This window comes from Hyaena hyaena, unplaced genomic scaffold (genome assembly GCF_003009895.1).
Source record: "Hyaena hyaena isolate Hyena2069 unplaced genomic scaffold, ASM300989v1 scaffold_429, whole genome shotgun sequence".
In the NCBI taxonomy this organism is placed as follows: domain Eukaryota; kingdom Metazoa; phylum Chordata; class Mammalia; order Carnivora; family Hyaenidae; genus Hyaena; species Hyaena hyaena.
The window spans coordinates 101,388-117,275 of NW_024081060.1; the positions used below are offsets into that span (position 1 = coordinate 101,388).

A 15,888-nucleotide genomic window follows, 5' to 3' on the forward strand; every position below is an offset into this window, starting at 1 on the left:
GGGGGGGGGGGGTCAAGATGAGCTCCATTCTGAACATGTTAAGATTTGACATAACTTACAGTACTCTCTGATCCTAAGAGATGAGTTCAGCCCTCAAACTTTCATTAGCACTGGAAGGAAAAGGACGGCCAAGTCCTCCTAATTTCCATGGTAGGTGGGCCAAAGAGACACTGATCTCAAAAAAGAAAAAAGAAAAAAAAATCTCTACCCCTAAGTATTACTTAATGATTCATTTCAGAATTTCTTCATCCAGACCCACTTACTTAATTACACCCTTTAGTTCCCCTCTAATCATTTTAGGCTTAACACTAATACCACTTTGGTGAGAACTGGGTGATCTATTTGATGTCTTAATATGGCCTATCAATTCCATGGCTTATAGCCAAATTATAATCACTCTCATCAGAACCCTTCCCCGCTGTCTTCTCTTTAAAGCAAACTCTTGCTACTACTCGGGGAGTAAAGCCTTCCCTCTCCCTGATATGTTGGAAAAGCACTCAGGGACTTCAATACCATGAACATAGTGAGCACCCTGTGTTTCTTAAGGATGGTGGTAATACATGTCCAAAGTAACTTCGGTTTTCCTTTGGAGAGGAAATGGAAGACACTGACAGGATGTGACTATAATGTGAATGAATAAGTATCATGAATGGTTAGAATGGATGTCTACAGCTATTTTGCAGAGTTCAACTTTATAAGGGGCCCAAAGAGGAAAGATTTACCAATGACTGTGGTAACTTTCGGTTTTGAATTAGTGTGTGTGTGTGTGCGCGCGTGCGCGTGTGTGTAGGAAAAATGCACTTGTCTAGGGGAAATGAGATGCCTCAATAGGAAGTTGTACTGAGAAAGGAAACCATAAACTAGCCTTTATCAGTCAAGAAGATGAACACACCACAACAGCATATAGGATGGAGAAGGAGGAAAGACATGGATGAGTCAGGTGAACTGGACTGTAATTAGATTTCACAGAGTCAGGTCATCAAACAGGAATTCAATTGGTTTTCAACAAAAACTACACACTTTCCTCCTCAAATGATGACCTACATCAACTACATAGCCTTAGTCTTTCAAGTGTTTCTGTTTTTGGAAGGACCCTCTTTCCCCTAGTCCAGGACTCCTTTCAACCCCCCGGGAACCTTTAGAGACTTGATATTTTTCCAAGCAAAACCAAAGAAAGTAAAGCAAAAAAGATTCCAGGGTAAAACATTTAAACATAGAGAGAATGAAGAACACCAAATTCAGGACAGTGGTTCATTTTAGCAGGGGCATATGTGTGTTTTGAGGAGGTAGGAGGGAAGAGAGGGGCAAAATCTATAAGTAACTTCAACTATAACATTCTATTTCTTAAACTGGGTGTTGGTACAGTGGTGTTGGTCATGCGAGCGTCTCTGAAATATGTCATAATTTTCAATAAGACATGTCTAAAAGGAAAGAGAGGAAAAGAATGATCATTTTGTTTACGTTCCTACTTCTACCTGGGAAAAGCTGAGTCCTTCCTAATTATACTAATTTTATTATAAACTGAAAAACTGTGTTCACAAGCAAAATGGTGCCTGCTCTCATCTTTGACGTTAATGCTCATAAGTCAAATTCATTTTTCTAGCCAATGTTCAAATCACACACCTATGAAGCTGGATCAACTTCAGTGATCCCATCCGTGGGTGTGACTTTAGTTGCACTGAACCCCTGACGTGGAGGTGCCTTTCCTGTTTTGTTACTACTGTGACATCATACATGTGTACGTGATACACCACAAAGGGAGGTCATCACCCTTAAATGCTCAGTCAGCTCCTTCTCCATATGCCGCTGATAGGATACTTGGTTCTCCCAGGCCTCCTCGGTCCTCCTTCCTCCTCAACTCATCCTGTCCCATTTCTCTCTGTCTTGGCCCCAGGATCGTTGTACTTCTTACTTCCTACCCAACCATGATCACAAGAAGAGAAAAGACGAAAGCTATGTGTCATCTTGTTAATAAAGATAGAATAGCTACAAGACAAATGAGATGGGAAAGCTTTCATCTAATTGTTAGAAATAGGCCTGCAAATTATCTCTGTATTTCATGTTTCCTACCTGGGAATTTCTCCAAAATGGAGGCTGACTGGCATCATACTGATGCATGGCAAGCTTGGCATCATACTGCCTGAACTGAAATCCCTGCTCTGCTACTTCCTGGCTACATGATCTTGTGCAAGTTATTTAACCTCCCTGTAAAATTTGGATGTTAATAGCACCTACTTGTTGAAGTTAAAATAAAGACTACATGGAGTAAATGCATGAACATGCTTAGTACCGCATAATCCCTAGTAAATAGCAAGAGCTCAATAAATGTTGGCGATCATTCTGTGCAGTGATTTTAATTTTTCTCCCAGCCCTTTTGGCATCAAGGATAGCCTATATCCAGGAAAAACCAGCTTCCAGGCAAAAGTCCTTTCTGGTAAACTTGGCCTCCCTACCTGGAGGGAAGTGTTTTCCTGAAAGCAGTGATTTCTTCCATCTACTCCTGTCTCCCTACTCTCTTCAGGTTGTTTTAACAGCAGATGCAAAGAATCTGCCTATGGAAGGAGACAGGTTGCTAAGCTGGTTGGTAGCTTGTTTTGTTTTTATTTCTTAATATTCATTGCCACCTTCCATGCACAGCAAGAGGAGCTCAGAGACCCAGATGACAGCACACATGTTCCCTCCTTCCAGGCCGTCCAGTCACTTTTTTCCTCAGGACAGGGATCCCCTTGGGGGAGAAAATGGTTTCAGCCCCCCAGAAATAAATGAGGCCAAGAAGGTCATTGCCAAGCAGGGGGGCAAGGGTGTCTCAGCTCCAGCACCCCTACGCTTAGACACTTTTTCCAGCAGTCCTGAGCAGAGGTGCTAGTAGTAAGTGCTGCTAGGAAAAGGCTTGAGGGCAAAAGTGCTTGTGAACAGCTAGAAAAGCTACTAACAAAACGGGCCACAATGGATCTTAACTTGGAGAATTCGGGGGAATACTTACCCCGCAAGTGAAGGAAGGAAGCTTTAGATGGAAAACCAAGTTTCAAACAGACACAGAAAAGCAAACCGCCTGTCTGTGATTCTTTATAGTGAAATTTTAAAATAGTGTCTTTTGCCTACTCCCTCCTGGCCAACTCTCCTCTTCCAGGGTCAGCCCAAAGGAGTCTTCTCCTTCCAGCCCTCCTATTTCTTTTTCTTTCTTTCTTTCTTTTTTTTGTTTAAGGGCTCGTTATTGGCTCTAACCCGGGAAGGGGAGGGCAAGAGGTGATTGGCTACGTGAAAGCGGGCCCCGCCCCTCCCATTCCCCCTCCCACGCCCTCCCTACCGAAACAGCTGGAATGAGAAGTAGGGAGGGAAGGCTGGGATTGGCTGTGAGTCAGTGGCAGGGTGGGGTGGGGCAGCACTGATGAAGCATTTACCTGTCCAGGTAAGACTGGAGGAGGTCAAAAGAAGAAAACAGTGGAAGGCAGGGGAAGCAGTCTCTGTCTCTGCCTCTGCCCTTTGAAATAAAAGGGTATTTCTTTCTTCTCTTCAGCCCCTCATCCAGTAAAGGTGAGTTAGTTAATCACTAACCTACTATTGCTTATTCTGCAGCAAGAAGGGGTGCTTCCTGGGAAATCAGGGCCACAGGATGTGGGCAGCCCTGTATACCCCAGCTAGGGGGCTGTCCTCTCTGTTCCTGAACTCTCTGAGCCCACTCTGCCAATCAGAGCAGGCTGGTAGCTCTGACGATTGGAATGTTTCAGTGGAGAACAGGGCTGGGATGCATTCAGGGCTGGGATGCATTTTTTTTTCTCATCTGCCTATTTAGGTTGGATAAGCATATTTTGCAGACAACAAGAAAACAAAATGGGTTCGTGTTGGACATTTCCATCTCTGAGCAATTGAAATTGAGCTGTGATTTTGGAAAGGAATAGTTGGGAGCCCAGGCAGTCAAAACGGGGGATCATTGAGGGGAGAAAAGTGCCATGATTTCTCCGTTGCATTTATAACAGGAAATTTGCCCATGGTTGTATCAACTCAATGTCTATATTTAAATAAAGGGTGCTGTGTGTGTGTTCAATAATGGTAGTGTGATAATGGAGCGCTCTGTGGACATGTCAGGTGTGAGCTGTGCTTGGTTGTAAGGGGATGTGAGGCTGGGAAAATTCTACCTCAGATACCAGTTTACCTTTGGAAAACCCACGCATAATCTGGTTGCAAAAGTGAGTTTCTTTGGATTCAACTCAATTTTCTGACTTTGCCTACTATTAGACACAGAGACTGGCAGACAAAAAGCTCCTCACCCGCTGTGCCAGGGCCTCACCCACATTAATATTTCACGGTAGTACCTCGGGTCTGGTAGGAGTTCTCAGTGCAGCTCAGGCTCGTGGTGGCTTTGCTTTGTCCTCCTTCAGGTGCCCCAGTTGACAGTCTGGGTGGCAGGCTCACCTGCACAGGGAAGCTGGATGTAGAAGTCGGTTCAGGGTAGCAAGTCAGCTCTCCATTATCCACCTTGGGGAAGGGAGGCATTTGGGTCCCTAGCTTTGCCTCTTTTCCTCTTGCTGCAGCAAAGAGCGAAGTGGGAAGACCCCTGCACCAGGCTCCCGGGCCTGGCACATACAAGCCCTGAGCAAATATATTGCGTTTCCAGTCCTGGCAATTGGCGCTTTAGGTTTTAGCTTAGCCCACACCACAGAATCAGCCCACCAAACTCACTGACTGAGGGCTGTTGCACGTGGTGAACTTGTCAGGATAAGACAGCCTGTAAGTGTCAAACAGAGCTCTTCTGTGCAGAAGATATTTCTAGCCACCTTTTCCTGAAACCCACCTGTGAAACAGGAGATTCTAACGTTGACTAAACACACCCAGAAACTTGCCCATGTGCTCATGGAGAAGGACATACACACAGGGCAACCTTTATTAGTATTCCTGGTGTTTTACTTAGGATGTTCCTCAGCCCGAGGCGTACTTCTGGATAGTCAGCAAAAAGGAGAGATACTTCGTCTGAGAGAAATAGGAAGTCTCTTTGACTAGTGGGGAGATAGGTTGAGCTCTTGGAGGATATAGGATGTGGGCTCATGGGAGGATGGTGACAAGGGGGCATTGGGTCTGTTTAGAAGGTACAGAGGGTGCACCTGGTGGCTCAGTCAGTTGGGCAGCTGACTTCAGCTCAGGTCATGATCTCATGGTTCATGGGTTCAAGCCCCACGTCGGGCTCTGTGCTGACAGCTAGCTCAGCGCCTGGAGCCTGTTTCAGATTCTGTGTCTCCCTCTCTCTCTCTGCCCCTCCGCTGCTCACACTGTCTCTCTCTCTCTCTCTCTCAGAAATTAAAAAAAAAATACTTTAGGAGGTACAGAGAAGCCAAACAGGAATGGGGCTGGAGCCCTGCCCCTGCCCCATGCCAGGACTCCAAATACTATTTATTTACTTTCCTCCAAAACTTGGCTGGCTTCAGTGGAGCAGTTAATATTTAACGTGCTTTTGTTTGGGTGGCCCTGGCTATAGGCTGTGCATATGTCTTCACCCATTTCCTCCTCCACTCAGATCCCCCAAAGAGGTCAAGGGTGAAAAGAAACCAAACTCTCACCTTGAGCGTTTTGCTTGTTTCTCAGACTTCTTATCAGGTCAAAATACTTCAAGTTTCGATGGCTGCCCTGAAGTAGCCCCCAAGTTTCAAGGTTGTAAAGTTGATGGATAGAAACACAGCCTCCAGGTCAAGCCAGAGTGGTAAGAGAGAGTGGGAGGCTGGAAGAAGAGAAGACTCTTCAGGTTCATATTCTTCGGATCAGAAAACTGGGTGGGGAGCCGAGATGCAAGCACTCATCTGACTTTGGTCTCAGGCTCAGATTCACCTCGGCAGTGATTATGTAGTGCCTGATGACATGATCTTCAGTGGCGTTTGGTGGCATTTGTTTACTCTGGAAATGTCTGTTGTTGGGGCAAAAAGCTGGCCTGGCAGCATAAAGCTGAACCAGATAATTTAGAGGGTTTAAGGTATGAAGTAAAAGGAGAAAGGTGATCTTAGGGCTTTTAGTGTTCGGTCAGGGGTAACCAGTGACCCTTCTTTAGGTACAACGCGGCCCTCTTGCATCTCTGAGATGCCTTCTGGAGCAGCGGGGATCCACAGGCTGCCCTGTATATGCAGTTATAGGTCATTCGCTACTTCCCTTAGGAAGTGCAAGTAGAAAGAGCCCCAGATTTCTCATCTGTCAAAGTAAATATCGCATCTCATCTAAGTTATCAGGCTATTTTGAAGATCTAATTAGCATAACTGAAAGTGTAAGCTAGACCATGCTATGTTTTGGGTTTTTTGTTTTTTGTTTTTTTTTTAAGCAGTGCTTCTCTCTCTCCCAGCTACTTTAGGCTATCCTTAGTTCCAAAATGAAAGTGTGATGGGTTGCCCTGGGAGGAGGGAGAGGCTAGCAGTCCATCATAAAGTTGGAAGAGTACTTCCTTGAAAGGAAGAGGCATCATCCGGTCACCCATGCACAGAGTATTATATTAACTACAGTGATCAATACATACTAATATTTATTGCCCCAATTTTGATAAGAAAACTGGAGCCAAAAACTAGACCCTTAGATTGACACTGACTGCTTGGAAGCAATGCCTTTGTCTTATAAAGCTTTGCTTCCCCATCCCTGTTAGGGGCTCATGACTGTTAGCTTAGTTGAAGGCATTGCCCAAATTCCACTGAGTTGTATATTCTCAGGGAAATAAAATACTTAAGAGTTTATAATAATAGAGTAAAAACAACAACAACAAAAAAGAGGTCTTCCAACAGCTCAACTCAATAGATACTAGAACAGATGACAAGTTTATTCATCCAGGATTTTTTGAGTGCCTACTGTGTGCCTAAGCTTATGAGAAATGGATCTCTTTTGCTGTCATGGCCTCAGCCCTACAGAATGTTAGGGATGAGTTGGTACCTTATGAATCTAACCTGTCATGAATGGAATGGATAGTTGAGGAGACTGATCTTCATCCACGTGACTTTTCATGTTTCTGTTTCTTTGGGGTTCTGGATGTTGGGAAAGAAACCTCATGAAGAAGACTTAAGAGCTATCTTACCCAGTGCTGATTTGTCACTGGGATTCTTTGGTGTATCTGTCCCTTCTGGTCCTGTCCCTATCTCCTGAGAGGTTCTGGACCCTTATGAACTCCATGTGTCTGGCTCATTGGGATTTTTCCCTCTTCTTTCCCCATTGTCCTGCTCCTCCCTACCTGCCCCACTTGCAGACACCCCCCCCCCACCCACCCACCCAAAGCAGCCTTGCACTGGTCAGGTCTACAGGATTGGCAAGCTGACTCACCCAGCATAGCCCAAACCTGACTTGGCAGTGGAAGAAGTTATTGGCAGAAGCCAAAGAGACAACCTCCCTGGAATCCCAACCCCAGGTCCCAAGTTCTCAAATAGAACATATTTTTTTCTAGGACATTTTACTTAGTATGGGGGCCGGGGTGTAGGAAAGGTAATAGAAAATATATCATGGTGTCAGAGGAATAATATAGATTCAGAATCAAACTGGATCCTAATCCTAGCTCTCCCCAAACTCCCTATTTGAACTTGGAACTGGCTTTTAAACTTAATTCTTCCAGAATTTTATTTCAACATAGGAGAGTCACCTCTGGCCTTTCCAGATCTTGGCATTTTCGCAAAGAAGATGGTATCTCCTTCCTTTGCTATTACTATTGGCACAATGAACTTGAAACTCTTTTTCCCTACAAGTTGGAGTCGGGTGGAAGCTATGCAGGACATTTCTCTTGTTCATATGACAAAGGTTAGGGGACCTTGCTGGAAATAAGTGGAGCCTCGGAGTGGGTGGTATACAAGAGGGAAACTGGGTTTGTGTCAATCTCTGTGAATTATGGTGAGGCTCCCAGACTAGGGAGATGAGGGTGGCTCTGGTGGTGGGGAGGGGGCTGTCGTGAGGATGTTGATGATATTGGCTATGATAGCAGCAAACAGTTACTGCAGAGTGTTTTACATGGAGCATTTCAGCATGTGTTCGTGACAACCCTGTGTGGTTGGTGCTCTCAAGGGCCCTGTTCCTTCTCTTCCATGTAACCCAAACCCTTCTTTTCTAAACTCTTGTTCCCTTAGGTGAGTTTACCTTGATCCTCGAAGGAACTTGTCTTTTTCTTATTACAAGAACAGAAGCAGTCATTTATTCATTGAGTATTTACTTCCAACTAAGCTGTGCAAACCGTTCTCATTTAATCCTTACATTAACCCTACTTACTGAGAAAAACGGAGTCAAAGAGTAATTTGCCCCAAGTCACATAACTGTAAATGCAAGCGGGGTTTGAATCCAGATCTGACTTCCTCCAGAACCCACACTATTAACCCCTTCCTATTGATTGTAGTCATGGAAATGTAGGCTAAGCTCCCTGATTCAGAGAAACAAGCGGCTAAGAAAAGTATGAAATTCCCTCTCTGACTAGACTGCTTCTGCACCCCCTGAGTCCTTCCTCCTGCATGTGTGTGAGCCCGCTTCTGTGCCCTTCCACGCAGGCCGGGGGGCGTGGGGAACGGCCGTGCATGGCCCCTTCCAGCTCTCTGCTTCTTTGGTGTCCCTGCCTCCACGCTGCTCCAGGGCCTGGGCAGAGCCTCCCCGGAGAGCCTCAGCTCAGCTCACACGTGGCTTTGATTCTTCTCTTTTCAGGCCGGCTTGGGACACTCTTCACTTCCCTTCACTTCCCCTCTGGGAGCCCCTTTCACCGCCCCTGCACCTTGCTTCAGGCGATGCCCAGGAGCGAGCTGTGGCCAGAGGGGCCTGGCTCGGAACCTGTGACCCGCGTCAGCAGCCGCGACAGCATCATGAGCACCGTGTCCACCCGCTCTGGATCTGTACGTACTCTCTTGTCCTGCAGCCTGCCCCCTGCTTCTGTCTGCCCGCTCCTCCCGCCCCTCCCTGCCCTGCCCACCACCAGCCTGGCTGCTCCTTCGCTTTCATCTTCCTTGTCAGAGAGTGAATCATACCAGTTGGTATTTCTGCCTTTGAGTCACCCAGGTTCTCTAGAGAAAGGGTGGGACAGTCCCAAAGAGCAATAGGACAGATGAGACTTGCTCCCAGCTTTCATTCACTGGGGGCTAAGTTGAGGTAAGAGGGAGGGCCAGTGACCTGAGGTCCTGGTGGAAACCAGATGGTAGATCACCATGGCCCTCACATTCCTGAAGCCTCCTGCAGCCAACAGGGTGCCTTCAATCTTCTACAAAGATCACAGAGAAGAGAGTAATTAGGAGCCTGGGTTCTGGAGCTAAGCCGATCTGAGTTCTCTATCTATAAGCTCTATGGCCTTGGGCAAATTATTGAATTTCTGTAAGCTTCAGTCTCCTCCATTTTAAGGTAGGATATAACGTAAACACCGAATTCTTGAGGGGAGTGAATGAGATATGTATAAAACACAAAACACTCAGCACCAGCCTCTATATAGAAAAGAAATAGCTTTATCTACGAGTATAGATTCAAAATCTTCCAGTCATTGTGTTTAACTGTTTGTAAGTGGCATGTAACCAATCCTAATTTTTCTGGGAATGAATTGAAGTCTCAGTTGTTATAAGGCTGGTGTGAAAGAGTACATCTGTCCTATGTCCAAATGTAAACATTCCTTTGCAATTGGTGTTCAATCGCATACCTAATAACCCTTGAGAATTTATACTCTATTGCTCTATATCCTATAGAGGTACTTAAAAATTTTAAGGATTATGAGGATCTCTACCAAATGTCAAGGACTTTTAATATAGCCAGTGAGTTTTGATATGTAAAAACGGAGTACAGAAAGCAGCGCATGCACACACACACACACACACACACACACACACAATCCAAAGTGCAGACAATCTGTATATAATTTCTTGTTGACCCAAGATGATGGGACCACAGAGCTGTCTTTCTGTTTCTGTTAGGCTGAAGCCAATATGAGCGGTTACATACTACTGGACACAGAATGTGGCACGGATTAAAGTTCTTCAAGGAACTTGAATCCTCCACAAAGGAGAAATTCAGTTGGTTTATCTTTTGCAAGGCTATTTTAGGAAGAAGAGGTCCATAGGGAAGATTTTGTTCAGGGAACACCCGGAATTGGCTTCAGGGCTTCCACGGGCTATATTTGGGGCTTCCTTTGACAAGTCGGCCTGACAGATGGCCCTTTAAGGAGTCAGCGGAACTGGGGGTGGGGTGGGGAGAGAGGTTATTCCAACAACCATCTCCTAGGATATATTTAGGGCCATCTCAAATCTTTCCTGGCCATCTGAGTGGGTCTGGAGAATATATAACTCTAAAGTATCTCAAATACTAGGAAGAGGAGTGAGATAGATGCCAAGAGGGAACCCAAGCCAAATTTCTTGCATCTCCACTTGGCCTTTTGGTTTTCCCTTCAACCTGCAACTTGAGACAGCAACTATTCTATAGATCTTCCTGGCCTTGCTGACCCTGGGCAGTAACCATTTCAAATGGCCGTGACACTTTTCCCTGAATACCCCTATGTGCTTTTTCATCATGACAATTATTTATTTATACTTGAATATCTACTTGATATTTCACACTAAGTTGCTTTCCCCTCCTCCCATACCCATCCAGTTTCTCCACCCTACCCCCCTCAAGTTAATATTTGCTTAAGAAATGCACACTTATTTGAATGTTAGCCAGAGCCACATGCCATCAAGAAAGTAAATACACAAAAGAAAAAAAAATCCTGTATGGAATGCATTTCAAAGTCAAGTGTAAAATATTTTAGTAAGTTTATCTGTGGCTAGTCATACCACTGTTCCCATTGGCCTGATAGCCAGTGGTTGGCTGCATTTCTTGTTTGTCCTCGTACTGTCCTTGACATACCAGATCAAGTGTGCAAAAATACTTCGAAAAGTTAAAAACAATACCATTCAAGTTTAAGGTCAAATCATTAGGTTGCCCATATAATTCAGAGCTAAATCGGAGACACTTAGAGGGATATGCTTGATACAGGTCACACAGAGGACCTGGAGTTAGAACCAGGGCCTGCTTCTGATCTGTTCCCCTAAACATTCCACCCAGGACTGAGCAAAAGAGGCCAATTGCCATCGGCCTGTCCAGCACTAGGTGCTAGTGGGTCCACAGCCGCCAGTCTCCGCCCCATCCGGTGCCTGCGGTTTCTCAGGAGACAGACAACTCCCGCAAGTTTGCGGAGTCCCCTCGTGGAGAGGTTTCCAGCCCTTCAGCATTCCTTCCAGACACAGGGTGGTTCTCAGCCCCACCAGTTTCTGGGGAGCTCCCTCTCACAGCTCCCTCTCTCCCTCTCTGTCCTCCACGCCTCATTCCAGAGTGACAGCAGCTACGACTTCCTGTCCGCTGAAGAGAAGGAGTGTCTGCTCTTCCTGGAGGAGACCATCGGCTCGCTGGATGCTGAAGCTGACAGTGGACTGTCCACTGACGAGTCTGAGCAAGACGCGGCCCCCCGCGGCCCCCGAGCACGGCCCATAATCCAGCCTGCTCCCCAGGGTAAGAGAGACCATCTGGGGTGGCACTGCTAGCAAACCCAGAAAGCCAGGACATTCTTGTGACTGCTTTGAACCCTGTTTGCCCTCTGCTCTGAGGGTCATAGGCAGAAGGAACAACAGCACTCTGCTCCACACCCCTGTCCAGAATAAAGCCTTGTCCTGGAGAGGAGGAGAGACTGTGGACAAGCCAGCTTCCTCTGTCTTTCTCTGAAGTATCAGAGGCTTGGGAGGGAAAACGTTTAACTAGCTCCAGTTCTCTCTCTCAGAGAAATTTGGAAGAGACATGACCGCAGAGGTCCATGGGAGGGGATCTGGGAGGGGTGGATGGTTGCTCTGGGGACACAAAGTGTGTCTGGAGAGCTAATCTGGATGACCCAGGAGGATGAGGCTGCAAGAGATAAAAGGGAAGGGCCCCCTTAACTTCAGTGGGTGGCACCTCAAGGCTCTTGTGAGACAGGGTGGAAAGCCAGTGGTATTGAGGCTCAGCAGAAGGGGGACAGGATAGCACATGAGTGTGGCCGTGAGGGTGGGGCCATGTGTCCCAGGGTGAGGGGGGCACTTTACTCCTGAAGATAGCCCCACTGCTATCAGGACTACAATCCTTTATTTATTCACGTAGCAAATATTTACTGACAATGTGTTAGAACCTCCATGGAGATACAGCAGTAAATGGGGACAAAGGCTTCATTGCTTCCTCAGACTGATTCCTCGGCCCGTGGGCCTGATGCACCTGCCTAGCTTGCTGGAAGGAAAGAGCCCATGTCACTCTCTGGTGTGGGGACATCTGTGGTCATTCCAGAATCATTCAGGTGTCTACAGGAAGTGAAGGTGGAAGAAGGCAGAAGTCTGGTCAAATCAAGAGCAAATCTGCTGTTCATGGTATTCATGTTCAATGCTGCCACTGGACTCAGTTACTTGGGAGCCCAGAGATAGCTAGAGGGAATCTCTCCCCAACCCTGGTGCTTCTGTAGAAGCTTAGGAAGAGCCCGAGTCAAGGACATGGAGTTACATGAGGCTGCTCTTTCCCCAGCCATCATGGAAAAATAACCCTAGGTTGAAGCGAGTCTGCTCGTAGTGATCTGTCAGTCTGAATATCCAGGCAACAGGGCGGCTCCTTTAAGACAAAGAATCAACAAAAACCAAAACCCATTGCTAAGTGGAGATCAGAGTTCAGGAGGTATTTGCTTTGCCCTGGGCAGCAGGGTTCTCACCTCTGTCCACTCTTCTTTGCCTGTCCTCCGGGGCCCTCACAGGATATCCAGGGGAGAAGATCATTCCGCAAGGACCGGAGCCAAGGAGGGGAACTCAGTCCAGCTCACCCCATCTGCCTGAGCCCCAAGGCCTGGGCCTCAGGTCTGGCTCGCATAGCCTCCCCAGAAATATCCACATCGGCAGGAAGCAGGACCTTGGGGAAGGCACCACTCAGACCAGTAGCCACATCCCGGGGGAACCTGAGGGGGCTGACCCAGAGCCCAAAAGAGAGCAGGCCGGCCAAAGTGGTGAGTGCAGCCAGACTCTGGCTGGCCCCCCGACGCCTGCCCCTGAGTTGGACCCAGTACCCATCCCTCCACCAGAGGCCTTTCGGGACGCCCAGCCAGAGCAGCGTGGGGAAGGTGACCTGCCCACGGGGCCAGGGCCGCAGAGCCATACGCTCCGGCTTCATCAGTCACCCAGCCTCCTGGAGAGAAAGGAGACTTCCTTGGAGGCCATGTCCCAAAAAGCCACTGAGAAAGGCCCAACAGGGGCACCAGAGCAGCTTCAGCCTTCTTCCGCCACATCGTCTCAGAGTGTGAGAGCCGAAGATGCTTCCATCCCATCCGGGGGGGACACTGGCTCCCGGCCAGCTCCCTTCACAGCTCCTAAGCCCAGGAAGCTGCCACCCAATATCGTCCTCAAGAGCAGTCGAAGCAGTTTTCACAGTGAGCCCCACAGCTGGTTGTCTCGGCACTCTGAGGCCACCCCCGGAGATGCCTGCCCGGCCTCCTCCTCGCTGCAGGAACAGAAGAAGGCGCGCCGAGAGGCCCTGGAGAAGCTTGGGCTACCCCAGGACCAGGAAGAGCCTGGCCCCCACTTAAGTAAACGCACCAGCTCCACCCGGCTCAAGGAGACCCATGCCCAGGCCCCCTTCCCAGCTCCAGCTCTGGCTCAGCCGCCGTGGCCCGCTCAGGGCACAGCCGCTGCGCCTGCTGGAGGGAAGACTCCGGCTCCCGCTCCGACTCAGGGACCTTCTCCAGCGAAGGCTCAGGCTCCAACTCCAGCTCAGGGTCGTTCTCCAGGCAAGGGTTTGATTCCTTCCCAGGAGTCCACTCCAGGCAAGTCTCCGGCTGCCAAATCCATGCCAATTCCCATCCCAAAGGGCCCTAGGGCAGGTGGTCCCCTGACGCAGCCAAAGCCAGACTCAGGGCTGAGTCTCCAGGAGAGCAACATCCCCGGCGTGAGACAGATGAACTTCAAGTCCAACACTCTGGAGCGTTCGGGAGTGGGGCTGAGCAGCTACCTCTCGGCCGAGAAAGATCCCAGCCCCAAAACCAGCACCTCTCTGGGCAAGGGCTCCTTCTTGGACAAGATGTCTCCCAATGTCTTGCGTAACTCGAGGCCCCGGCCTGCCTCCTTGGGCATGGGGAAGGACTTTGCTGGGATCCAGGTGGGCAAGTTGGCTGACCTGGAGCAGGATCAGAGCACGAAGCGCCTGCCCTACCAAGGACAAAGCCGTGAGAAGTTGCCCCGACCCCCCTGTGTCAGTGTCAAGATCTCCCCCAAAGGCGTCCCTGATGAGCACAGAAGGGAGGCTCTGAGGAAGCTGGGACTGTTGAAGGAGTAGTCACGGGCCACCAGCATGGCCCCGCCATCCCCTCCTCGCCTTCTGCCACACAGGAGGCGCAGGTCCTCTCCCAGCCAACAGCTCAGGGCTTGGACAAGGGTGGGCTTCTCTCCAGCGTGTGCCTCTCTCTGAGGTACAGGGATTGGATTCCAGCGTACGCATATGTTTATATTCAGAGTGGTTGTGTCAGTGAGTGCCTGCCCAAATCATCCTGAAGATGATTTCAACAAGATGGTGTGTGTGTGTGTGTGTGTGTGTGTGTGTGTGTATACTATAGGCTGTATATATAATTGAAACTATTTATATGACACAAGGAGGCATCCCTCAAGAGTTCTGCTTGTGTTGGAGATTTTCTCACACTGAGTAGAGCTCAGCCCAGCCAGAACTGAGGGGAGAGAGGGTGCTGAGCCTGAGGTAAAAAAGGTCAGATGAGACAGTGGATATGTCAGGGACATTAGGCAAATGCAGTGTCGTGTGAAATGTGGGTCTCCCAGAATGCCCGCGTGGAAGGGGACTGGCTCATATCTTGCAGGATCCCTCTCTTGGTTCTGGCCTTCTGGACAGGGGCCAGGAGGAGTAGGTCTGTCATCTTCTCTCCAGTCCCAAGGTTAGGATGCGACCCTGTAACTAAAACTGTCCATTGGCTGAGATCAGAAGAGCTCTGGTTGGCCTGAGAAGGCAAGATAGGTGACCACACAGCACACATCCACTGGGGAGGACCCCTGTCCATGGGCTTGATGAATTTATCATGATAACCCGTGCAGTGACCCTTGACTCGACATCCCTATTCTCCCGCTCCTGCTCTCAGCCTGCATGTGACTGACCCCAGGGCCGGGCCAACATTGAGATGGGAGTCTGAGCCCAAAGGCTTTATAAATACCAAAGAACTGTTTGAGGCCTTATCTATGCTGCTGCGCATAGTTTTTTCCAATTTCTATGGGAAGGCAACACAGCACATTTTCTGCTAGTTACTCACAGAATATCAGAGCTGGGAGGAATCTCAGAGACAAGACTCTCGTGACCCATGCTGCTGGGGAAGGGAAGGGACTCATCTGCGATCACTCTGCTGTTCAGTGACAGAGCAAGGACTCTGCCTCCTTATTCCATGCTGCCTGCTGCCTCCCTCAAACAGTGCTTCTGTACGTCCACACAGCACCCTGAGGATTGGTAGTCACTATCAAAGGCTCAACCCTAAAGCCCTTCAAGATCCTAAAGTGTCTTCTGAAACAGCAGACATTAAATATTGTTCAAGATCATATTGAGTGTTGTTTTTTTCTACCATGTCTTTGTAGAGTAGCAATATAGTAACTCATTTATTAATCCAAATTCCCTGACCATTTTGTGCAACTTGAGAAAATGCCAAAAGAGGGAAATATGAGGTGCCATAGGCTTGTGGATACAGGCTTGGAAGTTAGACACAGCTAGACATGACCCCTGCTTCCCCTCAGGAAATAAATATTATTCATGGCTGTGGTTGGAGTCTTAGGATCCCCAGACGTGAGTGGCAGATAAGGGGGGCTGTTGTTGGAAAGGTGCCCTTAGGGTCTGCTGAGCATTTCTGGGCTGTGTCCTTAGGGACCCAGCGCTGTCAAAGCAAGGTATTTCTAAAAATGATGAAAAGAT

At 48.3% G+C, this 15,888-nt stretch overlaps 1 protein-coding gene across 3 annotated transcripts in view; it reads left to right on the forward strand.

Annotated features, from left to right (window-relative positions):
* LOC120245587 (ubiquitin thioesterase OTU1) overlaps nucleotides 1-15,521 on the forward strand; it is a 30,779-nt gene extending 15,258 nt beyond the window's left edge. The window contains exons 1-4 of one of the 3 annotated variants that reach the window (XM_039252666.1): nucleotides 3,499-3,534; nucleotides 8,632-8,816; nucleotides 11,268-11,445; nucleotides 12,698-15,521. In XM_039252666.1, the coding sequence (XP_039108597.1) occupies nucleotides 8,712-8,816; nucleotides 11,268-11,445; nucleotides 12,698-14,265 (1,851 nt within the window). In that variant the 5' untranslated portion in view covers nucleotides 3,499-3,534; nucleotides 8,632-8,711 and the 3' untranslated portion in view covers nucleotides 14,266-15,521. Of the gene's footprint in view, nucleotides 1-3,498; nucleotides 3,535-8,631; nucleotides 8,817-11,267; nucleotides 11,446-12,697 lie in introns of those variants that run through there. The other 2 variants (XM_039252667.1, XM_039252668.1) reach the window with 2 other exon arrangements.
* The last annotated feature ends 367 nt before the right edge of the window (nucleotides 15,522-15,888 follow it).